At 36.7% G+C, this 25703-nt stretch overlaps 1 protein-coding gene across 3 annotated transcripts in view; it reads right to left on the bottom strand.

The window, feature by feature from the left end:
- KRI1_2 (KRRI-Interacting protein 1) overlaps positions 1-25703 on the bottom strand; it is a 55884-nt gene that overhangs the window by 23858 nt on the left and 6323 nt on the right. For 2 of the 3 annotated variants that reach the window (XM_051210762.1, XM_051210764.1), the window contains 9 exons: positions 19817-22132; positions 16719-17192; positions 15345-15782; positions 14803-14885; positions 9394-9537; positions 6912-7084; positions 5656-5888; positions 2809-3039; positions 299-502 (listed from right to left, as the gene is read on the bottom strand). In XM_051210762.1, the coding sequence (XP_051070780.1) occupies positions 299-502; positions 2809-3039; positions 5656-5888; positions 6912-7084; positions 9394-9537; positions 14803-14885; positions 15345-15782; positions 16719-17192; positions 19817-22111 (4275 nt within the window). In that variant the 5' untranslated portion in view covers positions 22112-22132. Of the gene's footprint in view, positions 1-298; positions 503-2808; positions 5889-6911; positions 7085-9393; positions 9538-14802; positions 14886-15344; positions 15783-16718; positions 17193-19816; positions 22717-25703 lie in introns of those variants that run through there. The other variant, XM_051210763.1, reaches the window with a different exon arrangement.

Here is a 25703-nt window from a genome sequence, read left to right as displayed (position 1 = left end):
CAAGTGACTACATACCATTCTTAACATGAATCCCTATTACTGTATATAAAAGCTGAGAGATACGAACTTTCCTCCTACTGACATTCAACATCAATCTTCAAAATTGGCACTTAAATTAAGTAATCAATTTTCATTTCTAATATTTTTAATTTATACACTAGTTTTCATATCAGTGAAGATGTATTTATTCAAGACTACAATGAGTACGGCACAAGGAGTTTTTTTTTAATTTATTTGAACTTAAACAACTTAATTATTTTATATCAAGTAAGGAAGAAAATTGTCTGATTGACCTAACCTTTAAACCAGGAGCAATGGCAAAAGGAATTTTCAGAGGTCTTGGATCATTGTGTACAATGTATGGTCGACCATCTGACGCATCACCTTCTGGTACCATTAGTACGCCATGCACTTCTGAAGCAGGTGTACGACCAAGAAAGCCAACTTCAGGCAATCGACCAGTCACAACTAGACGAGAATAATTATATTCTGAGCAATGAATCTGTGGAAAAAAAACAAAAAGGTCATAAAAAATAAAGGTGTGATATGGTACCATGATCATTAAGATTTTAAACAAAGAAACTCAAGCCAAGGTTTTGCGAAAATTTTCAAAACTATGTACACAAGAGTAACGTAAACAAAAAACTATATTTACAAAAATCTGAAAAAAGTTGTTAACTTATTATTCATAAAAGATGAAAATATACTGGTTATGACTGAAATAGTTTGCTATATCCTTATTTCACTGCAAACTAGTTTAGTTAGACAGGTAATTATATACAAACAAAAGTTTTGTTAATGGGTAAAATAGCACTCAGATCAACAACACAGGCACTACTAATTTAAGAGAAAAATAGACTTACGTTTATTTCTAAATTCCTTTTATAAGAACGATTCTAGGAAACTATTGTGCAATAAATAAAATCACAAATTAATACCATAATAGACTTCAGATTAACTCATTTTTCAGGTACTTTGATATGAGTCACACTCTAATTGTGGGAGCTAATGATACTAATTGGTTGCCCCAACCAATGTAGTTGGAGCTGGGCTTGAACCTGAGATTTAGTAGCTGAAAGTCAACACTAAGCCACAGCTCCACCATAGTAATCACTTGATATTGGTGATATTAAAATCCAACAAAAACTTATTCATGATTTTCTAATTCTAATTGAAACAATATTTTGCGATTATTAATTACCGAAATTTACTTAACGATAATGTTTTGATATCATTTAGACAATTTATAAGGGTTTCACTGAATAAATTACTTATTTATGACTTACTTACGCCTGTTACTCCCAATGGAGCATAGGCCGCCGACCAGCATTCTCCAACCCACTCTGTCCTGGGCCTTCCCTTCTAGTTCCATCCAATTCTCGTTCATTTTTCGCATGTCTATTTCCATTTCCCGGTGTAATGTGTTCTTTGGTCTTCCTCTTTTCCTTTGGCCTTCAGAACTCCATGTGAGGGCTTGTCTTGTGACGCAGTTGGATGCTTTCCTCAATGTGTGTCCTATCCAATTCCAGCGCTTCCTCCTATTTCTTCCTCCGCTGGGATCTGGTTTGTTCTCTCCCACAGTACGTTGTTGCTAATAGTGTCCGGCCAACGGATCCGAAGTATTTTGCGTAGACAACTGTTAATAAACACCTGTATTTTCTGGATGATGGCTTTCGTAGTTCTCCAGGTTTCTGCCCCATACAGTAGAACTGTCTTGACATTTGTATTGAAAATCCTGACCTTGGTGTTGGTTGACAGTTGCTTTGAGTTCCAGATGCTCCTCAGTTGTAAATATGCTGCTCTTGCTTTGCCGATCCGCGCCTTCACATCTGCATCAGATCCACCCTGTTCATCAATGATGCTGCCCAAATATGTAAAGGTTTTTACATCTTCCAAATCTTCTCCGTCAATTGTGATTGGATTGGTGCATGCTGTGTTGTATCGGAGAATCTTGCTTTTCCCTTTGTGTATATTGAGACCTACTGCTGCTGAGGCTGCTGCCACACTGTTCGTCTTGTCCTGCATTTGTTGTTGCGTTTGGGATAGAAGGGTCAGATCATCTGCGAAGTCCAGATCGTCCAACTGCATCCTAGATGTCCATTGTATCCCGTGCTTCCCTTCAGATGTTGACGTCTTCATGATCCAGTCGATCACCAGGAGAAATAGAAAGGGTGAGAGTAACCAACCTTGCCTAACACCGGTCTTCACTTCGAACGACTTTGTCAATTGTCCTCCATGCACGATTTTGCAGTGTAATCCATCATATGAACTCTGTGTGATATTGACTATCTTCTGAGGCACGCCGTAGTGTCGAAGAAGTTTCCATAGTGTTGTTCTGTCCACACTATCAAATGCCTTTTCGTAGTCAATGAAGTTGATGTAGAGTGATGAATTCCATTCAATTGATTGTTCCACAATGATCCGTAGAGTTGCGATTTGGTCTGTACACGATCTATCCTTACGGAATCCTGCCTGTTGGTCACGAAGTTGTGCGTCTATGCAGTCCTTCATCCTGTTTAACAATACCCTGTTGAAGACTTTTCCCGGTATTGAGAGAAGAGTGATGCCCCTGTAGTTATCACACTTGCTGAGATCGCCTTTCTTTGGTATTTTGATCAGAAGTCCTTCTTTCCAGTCTTTTGGTACTTGTTCCTCATCCCAAATACTTATTTATGAACTATTTACAAATCCGAAGACCTAAAACGGGCTATAATAATATAAAGTCCTACAGACTTTAGATTAGTCAAGTGGCCTGAAAGATTCAAGCGTTAAAAATGAGAAACAGATTAAAAATGGTCAACTGCTAACCTGAAATGAACATGCCAATTCCCTGATGTCTTCACGCCGCCAATCAGGTGAAACATAAACGTTCAAATAATACTTTCCTGGTTGTGATGGAGCAGCTTCAATGCGTACAGTACCTGATGGTCGTAACAGGATTTCGACTAAGCATAACCCTAACAGAATACTATGATCGGCACAGTTTTCTAAGCTGCAGGAAATGCCAACAAATCTCGACATTTTTATTTTTACACTCACCTAATACACAAATAAAAAAGAATCAGACAAGTTTATATTGGAATTATTATCAAGACTAATAAGAAATTCAAATAAAATGACCACAGAATACAAGAGAATTATGTAAGGAATGGGGAGTTGATAAGTCGAGGGTATTTAGAAGAACTGTGTACATAAGAATAAAAACATTACAATGAATATATTATTAATTTACACTAAGACATTGACGATGATTTGTGAACTAATTAAAATAACAAATTATGAGGAGAGTTGGACGTCAGCTATCAGTGGAATCCAGAACGCAGATTTCGTCCTATTTGGGAACTAGTCAGTTGGGTGCGCCCTCGCCTCAGTTTACACTGGGACTCGAACCCAGTACTTTTCGCTTCACACGCCCAACGCACCTGTCCATTCAGCTACTGAGTCCAGACGATCGCTGGCTTGTGCAACGGAGTGGATGTTAATCCATTTGTGTTGATTGTTTGAATGTTCCCGTTACCAATATTTATAAATTTATGCGCTACACTTTGAACTACAACTGTTTTACAACACATTCCATCTATGACAGAAGCCATTACAAGAAACCACTATTGCGAACAACTAGGGAGGGACTTAGAAAGTAATAACTTCCATATACCAAGAGGTGCTGAAGTTTAAGGAGCACCAGCATAGAGGGTGAATCAATCAAGACAGTGAGTACAAATCAAGAAAGCAAAAACAAGGAAACAGCAGTCAAAAAAGCCTGAAAATTGCAAAGAAAGCCAAGATACAGACTGAATATACAGAAGCAAACAAAGGAGTAGAGAAGAGCATTACGGATGACAAGCATAAATATTTAAAAGACCTGACAACTACAGTAGGACAAGCTAAAGGAAAATAACGTATAGAAGAACCATAGAGCAAAAGCAAAAAGGTAACAGGAAAAAGTAGTAGACAAGAGCGACCAGTCAGCAACGAAGACGTGAAACTGTTACGTCCGAAGAAACTACGATATCGCCGAGAACCGGCGAAACGGAACAAAGTCAGCAATACAATAACAGGACAAGTTAAGATGTGCCCCAGTCCTGCTAACTAGAGGGAGAAGACCAGATTCAGCCGGAAAAAGATATTCCACAAGCAGCCAGAAGCACGAACGAACAAGAACACAACTTATGAGTATGTATGCAGTACAAAAATGTCCTTGGAAAACGTCACAAAATAGCGTGGTAAAAGAGGGAACGAGCCAATGACGTTTAAGGTTCATTAAAGTGGAGAATACAAAGGTGAAGGTAAAAGTGGGCGCTTTTAGAGCAAAAATGAGAAATTCGAATTTCCAAGATAAAATTACGAAACTGAGACGTTTACCAAGGTGATTCCTGAGGATCTAGAATCCCCAACAAAAACCAGCTAGTGAGAATCAAAAGCGGCAATACAGCACTTTGAAGAGCTTCGGAATAGACCAGCTAATCTGAACCTACATGATATAAGAACAGCGCACGGAGATCACCTTATAGACGATACCCCACCAACAATAGAAGACCAAACAAGACCATCGCACAAATCAACAATGGAAAAACAGTATGACCAGTTTGAACACTAGCTGAAATAATAAAGTTAGGTATAGAAGCAAATTCAATCATGTTTCATGTTTTCTTCAGAAAGATCTCGGAGAAAGAACAGGTATCAACAGACTGGAAAGAGGGATACTTCATAAAGATACTCTAAAAAGGAGTTCCTAGTACGTGTAAGAACCACAGAAAATCATGTTAATATTAGTGTCAATCGGATGTTTCAATATAGCTAGCTGAACCGAATAGAAAATCTAGTAGATGCCCAACTCAGAGATAAACAATTTACTTTTCGTGAGGATCGATCATGTGGTAAACAAACGGGAACACTGTGGATCATTTCTGAGAAATGAATTGAACAATACAAGTACAAGCATTCATAAACAGCTTCCTAGGCAAGATAATACACATCCATTGTACCGAGACTATCAACATACTCTACCCTGGAGTAGAACAAACCAGCAACCGGTTGGAGAAATTAGGGAAAGACGCTGACGGTAAATTGGTCATGTTTCGTGGAAAACAATCAAACTGTATTACAAGACAAGCTCTAGCTCGGAATCCTCGGGGGGAAAGAAAGAGGAACAGATGTAAGAAAATATAGTGACGTGAATCAAAGGCGACACATTAAGACTATGAATACCACTTGGCAAAGATTGGAAAGGAGAGACAGGGATAAATTTATTGAAGATCCTTGGTCGGCGGCCTATATCTGAAGAGGGGTTGCAGGTTTAAATAAGTAATCACCTCTATAAGCTTGTAAATCTCAAAAGAAAAATTATCGTTTACCACAATTCATAAGACACTGATGTGGATTTATCTACGTTCATTATATAACAATAATTATGCTTTCGTTATTCTTCAATCGACTGTTTTATAAACCACGCACCTGTGGAAAGAAGAGCTGAAGAAAAAAACAGAAACGCCATTCAAGTTATTGTAGCTACAGTTTTAATATATACTGAGACGAACTATTTATATAAAGGAGAGTTCTGGAAAACAAATTACAGACTCAATTCAAAGGTTATTCATTTATACAAAGCGAATGATGTGCATACCACATTGTACTCATAAAAAATAGTGAAATTACCTGTCCATTTTTGGTAACTAAACAATCGGAATAATTCTTTTTCAAAAATAGATTAGCATTGAAAAATGGCGATTTAAGTAGTGGTAAGTGACAGAATCGATCCATACTCAATGGTTTGCGTAATAGCTGCCATACTTTTAAATCAGGTAAATTCTCAAAAACATGTTGTTCTGGATCAGTTAGAAAATAAAATTCATCACATTCAGATGAAGACGAACGACCGTCTGGTAAATCTACAAATATAACCAGTCGCAAAGAGAAAAGGTGAGTTATACGAACTGACCAAGAAATTTGTATACTGTGCTTATAAATCTTTAAGTTTTCGAATGTGGTCAGAACATTTATCCTCCAAACAAATTTAAGAGCTATCAGCTAACGACACCAGGCTAAGTAACTTTTACCAAAAGACACATAGTTATCTGCTTCATGTTATTAGTAAATTCTAGGATTGTCACTAAGACTAAAACATGGTCTCCTCTAAACATATGTGAAGATGTTAATGTTCATTTATGTAAATCTACTTGTTCCACTACTGGTCATTCTAGAGGTTTATTTATCTGCTGCAGACAGCCAGATGCTACTGAGTCGATCAAGCTGAAAACCTTTATTAAATAAAGTGAATGGTGTATGCTTTGTGCACTACCATAAAATATCCGTTATCGCAAAATGGATGGAGCTTTATAATTCTGGAGTTAGGAAATTTCGAACTACATGTTTTAAGAACTTTTAACCTAGGACGAGGGATTTTCCAATATAGCGTAAGGGGTACCTTATTCACTTGGCACTATAAACCTGGCCACGAAACTATTCTCTCAGAATTCAAATAAAAACCGATCAAGAACACAGTATAGACATGGGTAAAGTATATTGAATTACGACAATTATTTAACAAGACAATACACACAAGTATCTATCAGCGTTGACTTGCCAATAAACGTTTTGAAAACACAAAATGTTGAAACTATGTGATTCTATGTTGTAGAAATAAATGGAAAAGACATATTCCACATAATTAAGTCACACTGCTGACACAAATTTATCGAACTACGAAATCTAAACTTAATAATTTTCAAATTTAAAGACCTAATTACTTATTTGTATAGACGAACATTTACATTTACTTAGATACTTTATTTAAGCCCCCATGACACCAGACAGAAAAAGTGAGAGATTGAAACTGTAGATGTAATGCAGGACAAATTTAAAGTGGATATTAGAAAACAGAATAAAAACAATTAGGGGAAAACAAGATTTACTTTCCGATAAATACCGAGCACCCCAATTACAATTTACAAAACGCCAACCATCACAAATGTACACTGCAAGCCAAGTATTACGAAACAGTTGATTATCTTTAATTGGCATGCCTGGACGATATCCAGCACCTTTAGAATAACCAGTTATATATTGACATTGTAATCCAGCATACCTGGATAAAGAAAATTATTAAAACTACCAATATTCTGGTGACACTACGGATGGATGATACTAAACAAAATATAAATTATACATTTATGCACTTGATTACGCATTTCTTCCTGGTAATCTGTTTATATAATAAATGAACTCCAAACAGGATATTTCAATGGAAAGATGAAGTCAAACTCCTGAAGAAACTGACCCATTTCTCGAAAAAAAAAACACCGTATGTTAAAATACAAACATGTATGTATAATTTTAAGATTTGACCCACATCAATCAACGTTACAGTCTGAGACTTTACCACTAAGATATAGTGGTTGGGTGCATTGACCACTTCACTTGTTGATGAGGTTGTGAATTTTCATAGACAGAGCAGACTGAGGATATGTGCTAGATATACCCAACCACTGTATACCTCGGTGTCGAAAGTTTAACACCAGGAATGAGTTGGAAGAAAGCTAGAAACAAGCAGATCAAGATGTGTGATCAGCCAGTCCATAGATTGGTCTGTTGGTCTGATATTTTGTGGTATATCCAACTATCTGACTGTAGTCTGTGCGATAATCCCGATAAATTTTCGAAGACTGAGTGAAATGGCTTAGAATTGATCACAACGGCACAGATGCATTCACGCCTAATCTTCCCCTAGATCTAGAGTTTTAGTATTTCTTCATGCATAGCCTTTCATTCAGTCTTATGGAGCTACATTTTAAAAGATTAATCTTTCGAATCTATATGGTTGTTCGAATTTCCCTATTGACGTTTAGGACCGCAATTAATCAGTCTCTTCGGCATTTAGGCATCCTGTGAAGATTGTCTCTATATTGTCACTAAGACACAAGTGTTTTCAAGAAGAGATGGATGAAAGCTAGCAGTAGTATCCAGGACGCGTGTTTCGTCACCCCACCCTACAAGCTAATGACTAACTGGATTCAATAGCTAAATGGATAACTCAATGGCGTTTGAAATTAACAGTACTGCGTTCGAGTACCGGAGTGAATATCCTGCTTAAAGATTAGTCTGCCTCATCATCATTGTTACTATCATTATCTTAATTCATTTGATACTAATAATGTTAATTTCATCTGATCCTGCTGTTGTGGTATAAGAGCTCTGGTTAATGAATATTTGTCCAACGCTTTACATTGACTGTAAATGACCGGGTGTATAAGTTAAGAGTCACATTGTCCAATTCAATGATGAAATAATCCATACTTTGGATTAATACTTCTATAAAAAACAAATGCGAATATAGACTACCACAATTAAAGTAATGAAGATAAAAAAAAGTGATTCTTTATATGATAAAGAACTGTAAATTATGTATCCAACATATATAAACGCATTCACTCAAAGGATGAGACGCGATAACATAGAAACAAAAAATTAATTGCTGCGAAAGTGGTTTAAAGTTTATCTAAGGCTTGGGTAACAATAGAAAAACCTGTATGTAATCAAAAGTAAAAATAATTAGGAAACATGAGAAATCGCTGAAAAGTCATAGAACTGAAATAGAACCCAACAAGCTAAAACGTATCACTACAAGATGAGCAGGTTGACGAAATACACACAAGATCTGGGTCAAATGGTCCCAGTAGACTGTAAAGTATCGGTCCTAAAGGAAGTTCCTGTTACTTAATCTCATGTAATGGGATTAGCAAGTGCCAGTGATTAAATTGATATGTTTACCACGACTTTCCGCCCGCTGATTGGATGAAATGTTTTCAGCCTTATCCTGGTCTTTGAAGATCTTATAGAGGAATTCCCGGGAGATCCAGACACAAACCAACCGAATTTCCTTCATGAACATCGATGACGTTGTAAATTTTAGCAAGTAGTTGGACAAAATCTCACGTATAACGCTGACAGCTAATACTTTCAATTCTTTCGATATACCTTCATAAAGTTACGAAATTTGCATTTAAGAACTAGATGATTATCAAACGTCGATATAGATTGTAAGCTATTCTAACAATATCGATTCATTTATTTCTTTACTTGGAAAATAAACCCTCCATTATACTAATTAAAGTTTATTCTGAAGTCATGCATATCACAAAAGTACATAAAACAACAAATATCAAATTAGATTAATTAAAAATTACGACAATTTATGGTGAAAAAATCATCATGCTCGTATTTTTCATTAGGGAATATATACAACAGTATATATATGATACTTCCAGAAGTCACAAAACAATCACCAAATAAATACTTAAAGTCTGCATGAATCTCATTAAAAGTGAGTTACGATCGAAAGTATTTTCTCAATGACAGATCTATAAATTTCCTTAACTGAAATGGCAAAACACGTACCGGCATAGTTCATAAAATAATTCATTACGCGATAACTGATTATATTTCATCTGTCTCAACATCCCAATCAATGAATCAGATGGAGCTTCTGGATCATAATCTTCATATCTGGTATCCTTACCAGTAGTCCATCGATAAAGGGAACTAAAATGAAAGTTTTGGAAAATGTTGCATTGTGTGTTCATGATGAGAATAATATTTACGATGAACAATATTTGACAAATATTTCTTCGAAAAACCAGAATATCTAGAGAAATTACGACCAGTTAAAAGCACTTTGTAGTGGATATATTTGTGGTCAAAGGGTCAGACACTACCTTCGTAACCGTCTTCTCGTTTAGAGAAAAGTTCTACTCTTAAACACCGGGAGGCATGGGAATAGCTTCAATATGAAGATTAGCTTATGTATAGAAAGAAAGGGTATTTATAGAATCGCCCGCTCACAACCGTTGTTGCTACCTTGACGTGGTGGTCGAGCTTGCCTATCGTGATGAACTAATCGAGCTATACTGGCTGGAACAATCGTTCCTCAAGGTCCTACCATGCCAAACAGGTCGGTTGAGGAGCGGTAAGACTAAAAGCAGTATACCCAAGGTCTGAAGGCGAAGTCGTACTGCCGACTGTACAGAGGTGTGACGGCAGTAAGGTGTTTCCTTCAGACAACCAGCATAACAGCGATGCTGCCTTCCCACAAAGAGGGATGGGGTTAGAAAACGTTCACCCTAAAAATGCACACATCGCCTTGTCGCACGGATATCCGTCTCCGGCGGTGAGGTCTCAACAAGTACAGAGCTAACAAGAAAATTACCCACAAAAGGTCGTGTGTGACCCGCCTCAAGCAGTTGTCCCCTGGGCACTGCGGTCACGCTTTCATGTCACTAAGATCAACTCCAACCCGATTTCATTTGCAGGTACCTCTAGAAGAACCCTTCCACGGTTTGGGCAACCGGGAAGTGATAACCGTCCTCATACCTCTAACAGCGATCAAGACCGCCGTATTCATAATCAATTTTCCTCCTCCAGTTTCCATAATTACTTCTACCTCAACTATCAACTCTATACTTCATCTTTTGGCTTCCTCCTTAAGTGTCACCATAGCCAACGATTATAGTGCGCAAAACAAATGTTATGAGGGTAATTAATTATCCAGGTTCCATCGTCATTCATCACGTTAATGGATACAGTAACTATTCAAAAGCAGCCATACGGTATGGTTTTAATAATAAGCCCTTGGAACTTCCCCTTCATTTTATCATTTCAGCCTCTAATTGGTGCAATTGCTGCTGGGAATAGTGTTCTTCTTAAGCCGTCAGAATTGACTCCAGCGTGTTCTCAGCTGATTGGTGAGCTTATCCCTAAGTATTTAGATAAAGTAAGTTGTTGGTCAAATTAAAGGAGATTTCCATGGACTGAAGAAAGTAAGAATTTTTCTGCACTTAGTTTCTATTACTTTGACCTGACATTCTAAAATGGAAGTATTAAATTCCTAGAAAATATGAAGGGGGCAAAGTGTGGCACTTCAAACAGATGCAAACTTAGTAAAAAGAACGAATACGAATTTTTCATTATTGGGTACAGATTTGTGCCTAATCCTTCACTGTCCATGATTAACGATTGACTAGTTACCAAGTCCATAAGTATAAGCCATATAGAATTTCACTGCTTATTGTTCAATAAAAATATATGTAGGAACTATTGTATGATGTAGATTTAGATTATTCCAAGTTATGTCTAATCATATCGCAAATTTCTGATTTGTTACCGTTTAGTTTGGGTGACTGAAACTGGTGTAAAGTATATGCTCTCCACTTTTTTAAAGCATCAATTGTAAAACGAGACTGCACCTTTGGAATTTTCGTCCAACGTCCCGTAGACAGAATGCTTTCAGTGGCGAAGTTGAGTAGAAAAATAAAACTGATGACCCCATCTAACATCGTCTTCAGTTTATAATGGTGACATTTCTATGTAACCACTACTTGATATACTTTCCACAACTTAATAAACGTCAACACGTTTTTCAGGAATCAATATAAATATCCTTCAAGTAATATTCTTAGTCTGTAATGCTTTTAACAGCTCTTGTGTGTCCTAGTAATGAAATCACAGTCCCTATATCCACGAAGAAAGCATATCCCTAAAACATTAGTTCGGTTTTGTGAAACTAGTTTAATAGTAGTTAGTATCTTAATAGTCCAGACCGTTGCTGCTACCTTGACGTGGTGAACCATATTGCCATCAGTCATCGTTGTAGAGGCTCGATAGAAGACTCACGCTCGTTCTGGAATACCTGCTTGGACTCTAATAATGCTCTAATACGGGCACGCATTTGTTTGAGCCTCACTGGATGCAGAAAATCCACATTAAGAAGACCCATTAGAATTGAACTGAGTGACGAAAAAGCAGAAAGTAGATTCCAGGAACAACTGAGGTCACACTTAGGTAGTTTTGAAAACGAGGCTGACCCAGATGTTGCTTGGAAAGATATACAAACAGCAGTGACATCTATCAGTGATTTAAACAAAAGGGTTACAAAACACCAATCGATTTCTTCTAAGTCTATTGCACTAATGGATTCTCGTAAACTCATCCCATCAGGATCTGAACACGATGAAGAGCGAAAGCAGATCAGATCTTGGTTAACCAACAGTCTAAGGAACGACCGTCAGCGGTGGTGGGCAACGAAAGCACATAGAGGTGGAAAAGGTGGCGGCTGTAGGTAATACAAAACAGCTCTACAGACTAATAAAAGAAACTAAGATTAATAAGTCAAGTGTAAGTGAGACTATCTCGGAAAAAGACGACACTCTTATCTGCTCCCAGTCCAGACGTTTAGAACGATGGGCGGAACATTTTAAGGAGCAGTTCAGCTGGCCTCCAGCTACTCTACAACTACCCACCATTTCCAGACAGCCTGAATGGAACATTGAAGTAGGTCCCCGACTCTAGTTGAAGTTCAAAAGGCTATAGATAATCTGAAACGAGGAAGAGAAGCTGGTCCAGATGGATTGGCTACAGAGGTCTTTAAGGATGGTGGTCCAATTTTAGCGATTAGGTTGACTAATATTTTAGCTAAAATCTGGGAGTTGGACGTAATCCCATCTTATTGGTCACAATCACTGATTGTCCCAATATATAAAAAGGGGTCAAAATCATCCTGTGATAACCATAGAGGGATTAGTTTGATTAACATAGCATCTAAAATACTAGCTTCAATAATTATCGGACGCCTAACTAAGACTCGTGAACTGCAAACACGAGAAAATCAGGCTGGCTTCAGACCTGGCTGTGGCTGCATCGACCACATGTTCACCATTCGTCAGGTTCTAGAACATAGGCATACTTATCGGCGTCCGACAATTATAGTGTTTCTTGACCTAAAAGCAGCATTTGACTCTGTAGACCGAGAGGTCCTGTGGCAGTGTCTGTCATTAAAAGGTGTACCTCAGAAGTACATAAACCTTGTGAAGGCTCTTTACTCGAACACCAATAGTCAAGTCAGAGCTTATGACGAACTGTCATCTGATTTTGCAGCCTCAAATGGTGTCCGGCAGGGCAGTCCACTTTCTCCATTTTTATTTAACTTCATCATAGACCTACTGATGGAAATAACGCTCTCGTCGATTGAATTTTCAGGCATTGATCTCCTACCGGGAGGTCCACTTATCGACTTAGAATACGCAGATGAAATAGTTGTGTTTGGTGAAGACGCTAATAAAATGCAGAGTCTTTTGGTAGGACTGAGCAACAATGCCAGGATGTTTGGGTTGCGCTTTTCCCCTCTAAATGCACGTTGTTGCTTCAGGACTGGCCTGTGTCAATACCTGAACTAAGGATAGGGGGTGAAGTAGTTGAACGCATCGACAACTTCATTTATCTTTGAAGTCTAATCAACCCTAATGGGTTGGTGTCTGACAAAATCTCTGCATGGAATCGTTTGGCTTTTGTCAACTTACGTCATCTATGAAGAAGACGAGATCTCCATCGGTCAATTAAGAGATGAATATAATTCACGGCTGGGAAACTTGGCCGTTAAGGATACTCGTAAGTTACTAGTATTCGATCACAGTTGTCTTAGAGATATTGCTCACATCTGCTGGGATCATCGGGTAAGTAATGGTGAGGTTACATGCAGGGTATTAAGGAATGATGGTAAATCAGTTGATGAGGTTGTAAATCTTCATAGACTGAGATGGTTGGGCCACGTGTTACGTATGCCTGAACACCGATTACCACCACGCGTAATGCTGACTAGTGTTGGGGATGGTTGAAAGAAAGTTAGGGACGGTCAAACCAAAACGTGACATCAGTGCTTGAAGTCACTAACTTCTAGTCTTAGCCATGTTGGTAGATGCAGACTACTTGGTTGGGGTCCGCGTGACTATCGTAACCAATGATTGGAGACTCTGGGTGACATGGCTCAGAATCGGTCACAATGGCGTAGGTGTATGCACTCTCTGTCTTCCCTTACACTATGAGGTTAAAATTGCTTTATATCTTTCTTTCTACCAACTAATCTTTTCTTCCTGTACTATATCCTTATATGCAATCTTTCTTTTATATATTACCACCACTGAATTAACTACCTCTATGAATTCGTTGTTCATCTTGTTGTGCTAATGAGGTATGGCAACTTGTACCGATGAATATATGTGCCTGGTTCTACGTTGTAGCTGACTGACTGACTGAGAATCAAATTTGATTTCAAGATTTCAGGAACTTATGAAAAACATGCTTAAAGTGACTATAATGTCTATAGCTGTCTAATCAAGATAATGACAACGTAATCCGTCGTTTCGCGGGAACTATTGGTTTCCCAGAGAACGCAGATCGGTTAAGGCTTTCTCCTGATTCTCAAAGATTTTTTCAAGGTATTTTTGAGGGCTGATAAAATATAATAAAATAGTTCGCTTTCGTGTTATAATTAATGTTTAACTAGACCATGATCGGCTCTACTCCTATCATTTATGGGTTTAAACATGTAGATGATATCGACAGTTTGTGAAATTGTTCTCGATCCATGATAATGTGCTACATTTGTTTTCATCATATGCTTTTAGCCGACTATTCACGTTCATCATGAATCGAAGGCATCTCATAAAATATTCTTATACGTAACTCGATGCAGAATTTGCCCCCAAGACTGACAAACTATCAGTGAATATTCCCAACTCAAAGAGAGTGAATCTACATCATAAATGGTATTCAAACTTGGTATAATGAAACTAATAGTTTTGATATTAGAATAAGTTACATTTAGCGCACTTTCTAGAAGGGCTGAATAGTTTGCAAATAGTTGAAATGAAATCATACATAACTACAGAATCAAATCATTTCCCCCAAAATTAACTATTAAATAAAAGTCTGAATCATTTAACATTACAGTAAACAAATCCGCGAAACGATACTTACCGTATAACTTCAACTTCGTTATCTATACCAGTGGTCAGATCAGAAATCAGTTCAGAGAATGTCATATGAACGCGATTAGTAACCTGAAACAATTTTGTAGCGAATGTATTGGTTAAAAAATATACTACAGAAAAGTACACAGAGCAAGACAACTTTAATTACTAAGCTAAACAGCAACCTGTTGGAAACGAAATCGCCATATCAACATCAATCATTGAAGATAAACATCAGATACTTGCGGGAAAACAAAAGCAGAAATAAATGCTGAGACAACAATCTCACTGAAACTGTCGGTTAAACAAATTATCTTTCAATATATATCAGAAATGAAAATGGTACCGTTTTAAATAATCTCATCACACAACATAAGTTAGGAACACGATATAGAATAGTAATATACACAAACTACACATCCAACTATTGAAAAAGTAAAGCATCATACAACAAATAAAATAAATCAATACACGGAGCATCTGTGGAGCGAACAGCAAAACATACATGAGTAATAAATATATCTTAAACAAAAAATGGCAGCAACTTACTTCAATTGCATGCATATCTATAACACGAATTCGATCATCCGGTGGTAAAATTGTTGTTTTAGGCAAAACTGGAGGTACAGGAGGAGGTGGAGGTGGCAGTGAAGGTGGTTTGCTTCGAATACATCCACTAGAAGGCCACTTAATGTAACGAATAGTATTAGGTGAGTATAAGGAAGTACGTTTTCTCTGAAACGGTGATAATTTATTGGGACACCCAAGAGTAGACCGATTATGTGACGCAGGAGCCCAAGAACGATCGTAAGAGGTGATATTCCAAGGCGAAGACAGTACGCTTCCACAACTACCTCGTCTATGTGAATCGACATTCATGTACGGGACGAAATCAAGCGTGTACGACGTCCTTAAGTCAGAAAGTGAAGCTCCAAGGTGAATCAAAGGAGTTGAATTTTTCTGCAAATTCTCCAGTGTCTCCATTTGCTAAAGTGAATCAAAATAAATCGGCATTATATATAGTAAGTCATTAAACTATTCCGAAACTCTACTAACCAATTAGTGAATTGTAATTACTACTACTTTGCCTTACCCTCACAGCTGATCTAATTCTATTGGATATGAACGTACAGTGGTCGCTGGACTAATTATAAGTTGCAGTGAGCCATATTGAATGTTGGATAGTTGGAAATACTAGTACAAAAGGCTCACTTGATTTCTTAAAGTGTTATCAAACTCAAAGATGAAACTGGCGTAGAGATTAATATTTATTAATTTACGTAACAGATGAACGATTCACATTTTATAGATTACTTTCACAGAGATACCAAATTCGTTTGTCCTCAACGCATAAAACGTTATGGAAAAACGCAAAGTTTAATAGCCTGTGGAATATTCATACAAGATTAGCCATTTTAAAAGCGTAATGTTCATGGAGTACTAAAATGATATATGACACGTAGTGATAGCCCACAGATCCAAGAGCCTAATATTTAATATAATTTAAATACCACCGTTCCACCCGAATGCGTCAGGTAATGTCTCAATGAACGTCAATAGTATAGACAACAGTGTAGCACAATTTTATCGACTTCCATCCAACTATATGTGATGTGAAACGTTATTTCTTTCTATATTTTTCAGCACCGATACGTCAAGAATCGGCTGCATATAAGAATTCTCCAGTAATCGGAAAAATTATGGCAAATATTAAAGTTACCAACCTATTCGAAAGATTTCGAGATTTAAACAGTCAGGGAATCTAAACTGTAATGTAACACTTGGTAATTAGTCAATATATTTAGCAAAATTTAGGTCAACAAGTTAAAAATATCTTTCAGTGTGATAGGACAGTTGTACCCAATAAGTTGACTTTAGAAAGAAAAATTATTTTAAAAAAACTAGATAGTTGCAAGAACTTACATTAAGATTGAGAACTTTGTGAAGATTATTTCCACATAAACGTATCAATTCATCAACAACGCGCCTTGATTCGGGTTTACGTAGTATTTTATTCACAAAGTTTTTAACCTCTGCCTCCCTACCATTTTCCAGATAACGAGATATTTTTGCAGCCAACTTTGAGATTTTTCTATGGTCTTTTCTGATATAGTCATATTCTCGTGTATCCTTAATTACATATACAGGAGACTTTTTAGGATCATTTATGTCATCCGGATTACTTACAGATAATAGTGAAGAAGACCCAGATATGTATTGACCAACACGACAAACTTTTGAAGGAACGAGATTGTGGATTTGAGATTCCTTATTTACAGGCTTGAAATTATGTCGAGAATTACTTTTACGCATACTTTTTCTCTCCAAATCCTGCGTTTTTTGATAGGTTCTTGAATGGTCTGATGAAGGTCGTGGTGAGCGCTTATTAATGGTATCCTAAAAATGACGAAGTTATGGTTATGATGATGGTGGGAAATATGAACACTTCAATACACAATTACTAAACATGAGATTTGTACAATCAGATTACTTAATAAATTTTCCTGCGGAAAACAAAACGAAATACATAGATAATTACTAAAAGAATATCATAGTATACATGTATTTTGTATGTTTAAGACGTTACCAAGTTATCGAGATACATTTAAAATTTACTTGAGCTTGAATTCAAACTCTCTTATCTCCATATATATGAATAGCTTAGCAACATGTGGTTTAGCCTAACACTATTACAGGCCTGACTTGAGAAAGCGTATAAGCATCTAGATTAGAGATAAGGTTACGATCTCACCAACTTCGGCTTAGAAGACGTAGTGTGAAAAAAAAACTTAGCAAAAAGTGAAAACTGCTAACATGTTAGTTTTGAGCAAAATTAGCAGGAGCCCAGTGGAACTAGATTTAATCTGGTGCGTAACAAGATGTTTGTACATGCAAGATGAAAACGCCACAACGATATAAAAAAGTAAGGAACAATGCAATCCCATAACCAAGTGCTGATCCAGTCACTAATTATTGAAAGTTGCTGAATGATTGTCAGTTAGGTGTTCAAATTGTCGTGAGCATAGTTTATTTTAAAACTGTCACTTACAGACCATTAAACAAATAAATACTAAGATACTACTGGAAAGATTATACAATTCAGGTAAACAAATGAGACCAATCAACTTAGAAAAAATTCATCTATTAGCTTTGGAGTTTGAAGACAATTTATACTCGTTAAAGTATTTACCTTTAAGTCATGAACTCACATATTTAGACTTCACTTCATCTACTTCAGTTTGAGAAGTCGAGCAGTATTAACAACCCCGAGATAAAAGATTTGGCAAAAAGTAGAATATACAAACCTGTACTTCGTGTGCAGGTCATCTTAATTTGGATTCATATCAATTGAATGGAACTTGCTGAAAATACTTCACTACTCAAAACGAAGATAGTGGTTTTTAACACGGGAATTATTGGTTGAAAACAGCATCTTAACTAATGGGTCTCATTTATTATGAAAAATTATATGCAGAATATATAAAAAAACATTGAAACGGTAATAGAGCTTAAATGTATTGATTAAACAAAGCTACTTTTCAAAGCTTCCATAACTTTTGAATACTGTTAGATCCCAAGAAAAAATGTATTTTGTAAATTAACAACCTTAATTAGATACTAGTGAAATGAACGAAGACTTGGTGGGGAAGACCAATTTATTGTTTAATGCACAGTTACAGAGTTCTTTCGTAAAATGTGAAAACCCATACATCAAATACTTCATTTGCAATTCTTCCATCAATTGTCTCAAACATCATCGTTCCTTAATCGCTGTTACAATTACTTTCTGTTTACATCCCCGTCCTCTTCAATTCGATCTCAACCTTCTACTGCCAGGCATTCCACTTCTGATTGGTGTTACATACTATTTATGTCGACAGACATAAGTAGCATACACCACACTAGTAGTGTAACTATAGTGACTGTCACAAAAAGAACGTTTAGTGAGTACCTTAAAAGTTTGTTGAAACATCGAAATTTAGTATCCAGAACTAAAAACAGACGTCCATATACAATCAATACCGCTCAGAACAGTTATAATCACCAAAACTAATTTTTAGTAGCTTATGATGAACACGTATTTGTTTACATCAACTACAATTTCTAGTTTGTTAATATCACTAGGGTTTACAGAGATTAACGTTGAAATTGTAAAAGATCCTAATCATTAGATTGAACTAATAACACCTACATTAATAAGTCCTTCCCCGACAATTACTCATGAACATACATAAATGAACTAATAAACACTGAGGGATTTAATGATATGCAGTCACTTCAGATAGGAATATTTCCTAAAGGGCACTATACAATGCTTCCAGACTAATTCTGCTTGACTTTTAAAATTCCCAGACGTTTCATTATTTTTTTCACTGATTTTTTGTCACGAATTAAAAAGTGTAAATATAGACAATTTTCCGAAAACTCGAACATGTAGTAAAGAATATGTTCATTCAGATTATTTAACGTTTGTAGAATAAGAATACTGAAAAACAAGACATGAAAAACTGGCTGACATAGTTATAAGAACAGATAATACTGTTGAATGTTGATTAACCAATTTATGCAGAATATTTCCAAAACTTAGAACATTCTAATATTTTATATTCTTAGTATCCAGTATCATGTTTCTATGTACGTGATACCGAACAGACAGCTAAAGTTCATATGAAACAGAAAATGAAATAAACCACCAATGTTGTCATTAGTTATCGCAGTAACAATAATACTTTTTTTTTTTAAAAAACTATGGTTGTATCGTGGAAAGTGTTGTGTTATCTAAAACTAGCGTTCATGATAATGAAAAAAGTTAATCTTTTATGAAAGTTAATATTCATTGAATTACCATACATCACTAAGCTTTATTGGCTTTTCCCTTTTAATTGTTAGAGAGTTTTCATATGGTGAGTTTGCTTAAACGTGGTGAGATAACATTTATTCACAACTGATTTATACTGAAATCGTTTCCGATTTTTTATAACAATTTGTCATTATTTATACTGTTTATCAATTCAACTTACTAAATTCCTATTAGTAGACAGATTATCTGAAGAAGGAAATTCCGATGACAAATCAAATGACTGAGCAGGAAGTAATACATTGGCATACGATGGAGAAAGCGATTGACTAGAAGAGCTTTCAGATATCCCTATTCTGTTTTTACAACTTTTAGAGGATTCAGTATTCAATCTCCCATGACGTTGCTTACAAACATCTCCTGTGACAGTACCTCTAAAATTTGGGTTTTGTGACTTTGGATTATGATTACTATTAGACTGATAAGATATTGAACCACGCGTTGAACAGTCGGATGAGTGATGACTATTAGACAAATGATTGACTGCAAGACCAGGTAGAGTCACATTCAAGCGACCAATGTTACGAGAATGAGCAGTAACCAGAGAAGTGTCACCTGGACAAAAAGATGATAACGCTGAGGATGGCAATGATGATAAACTAGTTCCAAAAGAAATCACATCTTCGTCAGTACATTTTAATGCATGTGCCTGTGCCAAAGCTAATTGTCTGCTTTGATTTGAAACACTAATCATAATACTATTCTGTAAAGAGGTTTTATTCTGGTTTCTATGCGATCTAGATTGTTCTGCGGGGATATTTTTAGGTTCAAGACTCCGCTGAAAGACGTCGCATTCCGCAGTAATTCTTGACACTGGCTTAGTACATTTTTTCGATATGTCTTGCTTTTCTAGTATAGAGTCGACACGCATCTGATTGTAATTGCTTTTCGGTTGATTACTTTGTCCACTTGTTTGATTCCTGTATTTACCACTATTATTATGTCCATATGAATATAAATACATTATATCTTGAGTATCGCTCAAAGAAAGTGATTCAGAACTTTTTCTTTTCTGATCTGTCTTATAGGGCACTGAAGAACACGATGAAGGTTGGTTTGACGGTGTTATATGATTTTGTGTATCATCACAAAAACATTTGTTAAAAATACGTCCGTTTGTGAAGCTGTTTGAGTTATCCATTGTGCAAACTTTTTCACTCATATCAACCCTTGCATTACTTTGATTGGCCCGAGAAACAGATAATGAGTGTGACAACCGATGGTTGGGTGAGACCGAAAAACAGCGACCAATCACAGACTTAGTTGATGGACGAAGCTGTGAGTCATCACAATGTGAATGTGTTGTGGTAAGCTCGAGATTAGCAGGCAAAATAGATGCATATTTTTTTTTGTAAGGAAAATCGTATTTATTTATTCTATCTATAGACACAGAACAATCACTTGTATCATCTCTACGTAAATCATGTGATTGGATAGTCTTAAAATTATAAGTGTTAACCCGGTCTGACTTTCTTGTGTCTTTAGTTGAAGGGTTTGACATAGGTAAACAACTAGTTGTTGAATGATGTAAATTTGGGTTCAATTGATCACATGCACCTTTACCTTTATTAAACCGGTGCCTTGGTTCCGAACTTTTGCTATTAAATCGATGCGAAAAACTTTGGATATCCTCACTCTTTTTACACTGTTCAGATAACCATGTTACATCTTTCAAACTAGTAATATTAATGTTGGACTTCGGACAGTTTAGATTCTCATTGGATGCAAAATATTCATGAGAACAGTCCGAATTTGAGGGACTAGAACTTTCTGCGAACTCGTTTGAGGATAAATGAACGGCTTCTGGAGTTAAAGGACAAAACCCAGCCTCACTGATAAATAAACTGGGCTTTGCTGTAAATTTCCCAGACAATGAAGATTCTATAGACGCATATTTTTCACATGATGTAAGAGGATTTGAATAAATAAAGGATGAATAATTAGGACTTGGAAGTTGATCAGCCGTATCAAGTTGATCGTATTCAACATTAGGATAATAGCTTAGTGAAGGCTGCTTCTGAGTAGTTTTATGGTACATATTTACAGATTCACGAAGTTTATCTGATTCAGTGGCAGAAGAAAGACAATCAATATCAGGGGTACTTACATAAATGGAAGGACCACGGTCAAACCTTGCTGAATTTAAAACAGTGCACCCTAAACTACCCACGGGGCTGGTATAAAAAGAGTGATTATCTGTGCTCACATATGTACACGTAGAGATTCCTGTCTGACAATGCGGACAAGGGTCTTTTGAAGTAGAGATCCCCAAGAACGTCTGGCGCAATTCATATAATCTGCATCTATGTAAAGCAGCTTCACTAGCAGCACTACTAATCTTTTCTCCTGATTCAGGAGGCTGATGAATTTCTGTACTTAAGTTTAAGGAGTCTCGTGATTTTGATGGATATACTGGTGGTAGTAGTGATAGGGGCATCTGAAAGCCAGTTAACCGCATCAGTTCATTTTAATACAGTACCTAAACATGTAAATATACAAATATGTACAGGAATATATTAGAATAACAAAATTACATGCAGCGAATTTAAAAACAACCGATACAGCCATACGGCACAAGTGTCAGATTCTAGGTTGCATATACCTTACTGACTGACTGGCGTAAAGCAATAGATATGAAAGAACAGAAAAGTAGGTTACTTGGGGTTTGTTTACTTGTAAGTGTATTTACGATACCATCATACACTTAAAACTGTTACCAAATACCTTTAAGCAGTTGTCATGCTGATAGCTCAAAATCCAGCTACCAGATTATTTTCGTTCAAACAACTAAGGCTACTACTCATTTACTTCAATTACTGTCAAGTCTTGAGTTTGAACATTCATTTTCTCTAGTTGAAAAAACGTTTAGAACTAAATTTTCGAGTCAGTGAGTCATATACAACGTAGAAGCTGACACATGTGCATAGTTTTAAGCTACCTTGCCACATCAGCACGATGAGATCAAATCGTATCAAAGTAAATTCGAGAGTAGTAGAAGTATTAACAGTATCAGCATCGACAGAAGACTAAGCATAGGAAAAGAAAAATAGTAATAAGATTTCGGGACTCAGGTCCTAAAAACAAGGAGCGAATGTAAATGTAGCATTGCAAACGATTCCTAGAAATGTCATTCAGTCTCTAACCATTAATTGTGGTAAACACTTTGCACCCAGCCCGGTAGCCTACACCTATTAACATGGCCCAGTACAACTAACTTCATAGATTGGTGCTATGTCTTGTTTTGGATGCTCCTAGCTTTCTTCCAACCTACCCCTACACTAGACATCCCCCGTCGAGGTAAGCATATGTAATACACGTCCCAGCCACCTCAGTTGACGGAGACTACAGGATCAATCGATTTGCCATATTTAACCCAGTATCCTAAACCAGGCATTCTTAAAATACACGAGGGGTGCTTTGGAGACATATATGGGCAAATACTAGTAGTCTACGAATATCCTCGATCCTTAGTGGTTGCGCTACACACACATAAAGTTGGACAGAGCGAAATGCAACCCGTCCTTTGGTTGATAAACGGACGTCTAACCTACGGTACGAGTGATGCAAGTTAGCAAAGGCCAATCAACCTTCCTGAGTTCGTGCAAAACCTTCATCTGAAAACAGGCCATCGGGAATAATGGTACAGAACGTGATAGGTTTTGAACAGTGCTCGAAATATTTAAAACCACGTAGACTTAATGAACAGCTGAAAAACTAACCTGACGAATATTACATATATTACCTGATCCTATAAGTTCACTACTTTGCTACTTATGAGAAAACAGTCAAATGAAATATAAAAAGATGTGTTTAAGTCAATGAATTGAGTTCCATATCCATTACTAAATAAACGGAAAGCCGTTTCAACTCAAGCTATATAACACATGAAACCTCGGTGTTGATAAATGCTTTTGGGCAATCTCAAGTAAAACAGCAGCTGTCACAATATATTTCCTAATCTAGTAGTAAACACAGTGCTTACTTTAAACCATCTATTTAAACACATTGGTACAAGAAGGCGCCAAATATATATGCGCCACAGGTCATTCGACTTGCACTAGGTCTGAAATACTTCCCGAGAGCCAAAAACAAAGCAGATAGTTTCCTTCAGGCTTCGCTCCCCGAGCCTTCGACTTACAGGATTAATCCACAAGACAGTGGGGCAACATTAGGAGATGCAGTCCCATGGTAGTCGGTGATTAACACCACTTGTTCTCTTTGGATCCTGGAGCCCATAGGCACCATTGGTTTGGAATCAGGGTTTTTCAATTCCTCTAGGTGGACTCTCCATACCCACCAACCCGATTAAAGCGCCAGACATTCACTTTTCGTCCCCTCAGTTTCGTAAACAACACCCACTTCACGAAAAGGCAGTGAGTAGGACTTCCCTGGCAGTGGTTGTATACGCGTAGCCATGTGAGAACATTTCGAGAGGAAGAGCTGACTCCGCACTCTCGGCCGTACTAGGGCATTTAGGGGCGTAGCCCGACTGATTCGTCACGACAGTCAACCCTGATTACCACAACAAAGTACCAACTATTACTGGGCTAACTATATATACGATCGCTCACTACACTGAAGGGCAGTTACTTTACTTACCAAACCAGAAAGATGTAGGATCTGAACAATAATCTGTTAGCTGAATATCTAGACTATTAAGTCAGAGCTAGATAATTTTGGACACTAATGTGCTTGAACATTATATTGAGTTGAGATGTAAAAATAGTCTTTAGGAGCAGGAAGATATATTTAGTAATGCCAGATTGTTTAATTGCTACTTTCACACCAGTCGTACAGCAAAAAAAGACTCAGTAATATGTCCCATAATTACTGTTTGATTACACTTGCATCAGTTGCACTTATGGGTCGTTGTAGCAAAATTATCTGGTAAGAATAACATGATACGACATAAAATACTTTGAAAGTTTAGTTTGCTAAAGAGACTTCCAGAAATGTTGATATAAATAGTCTTATGATCATGATTAATCACGCAATTATGATACATTATTGTTTGCACAACAGATTTCTTTTTCGGTGCGTGAAACTAGCTGAATAGCAATTTTATAACATGCCCATCAAATTTATGTACATATTGCTTAAGACAATATTACACTGAAAAGGTAGTAGGGACGATTTCAGATCCAACTCTCCATAGTTGTAAACAACTTTAATTCGTACGGTATGTTTAGCAATTCAGGATATCACACTCGCGAATGAAACTACGATAATACCCCTTTACCTTCTAAAACCATATTTTCAAGCTCACATCGGAGCACCCAACATTATCACGTAGCGAATTATACGGGAGATAACACCAGTTAAAGTACCAAGCTTCTGGAGAAGCATATTTAATGTAGTTCAAAGGCTGACAATGCCTAAAAATAAATTGAGTTTTAAAAAGTGAATCCGAAAAAGGAAAGTGCAATGATCGAATAGGCTAGTTTCCTTTATTGTATATTGTGCCATTTTGTCATTATTATAGTCATTTTTACTCCAGTCAAAGTTAGTACGTGGATGTTAATATGTTATTTAGATTGCAACTGAGAGGCGATTTATCCCTAAGATAGCTGTTCTAACATATCCATCGCTTTTACAGCGACAGTTTAATACTAACCGGTTAGTTTTGTCGATAATCCACATATTTTCCATTACTTACACTTAACAGAAGTATCGCTAGTGGTCATAGTATAAATTTGGTCAACAAGCTTCCTCCTTATGCTTGAAGACTGCAAATATGGGTCTTCATCCAACCACTAGTCTGTCCAATGACGAAGATATTCATTAGCCTTTTCCAAACTTCTGTTGGATGTTACCTTCATAACGAATCTATCTACAACTTAGTACAACGTTAACTGCTGAAATAAATATAAAATCTGTTTAGCATCAGAAATGTGCTCAAAGATCCTACTTTAGAACCGAGTATGTATACACTATTCAGTTACGCATTCTTGATAGCATTTAAAAACAGGTACACCCGTTAGCAAGCTGATGCATGATTGATATCAAAGCGATTGTCGAATAAATTCCTTCAAATTTTTCGCAGATGAATA

Source organism: Schistosoma haematobium, chromosome ZW, assembly GCF_000699445.3.
Source record: "Schistosoma haematobium chromosome ZW, whole genome shotgun sequence".
In the NCBI taxonomy this organism is placed as follows: Eukaryota; Metazoa; Platyhelminthes; class Trematoda; order Strigeidida; family Schistosomatidae; genus Schistosoma; species Schistosoma haematobium.
This window is presented reverse-complemented; position numbering and strand designations above follow the sequence as displayed.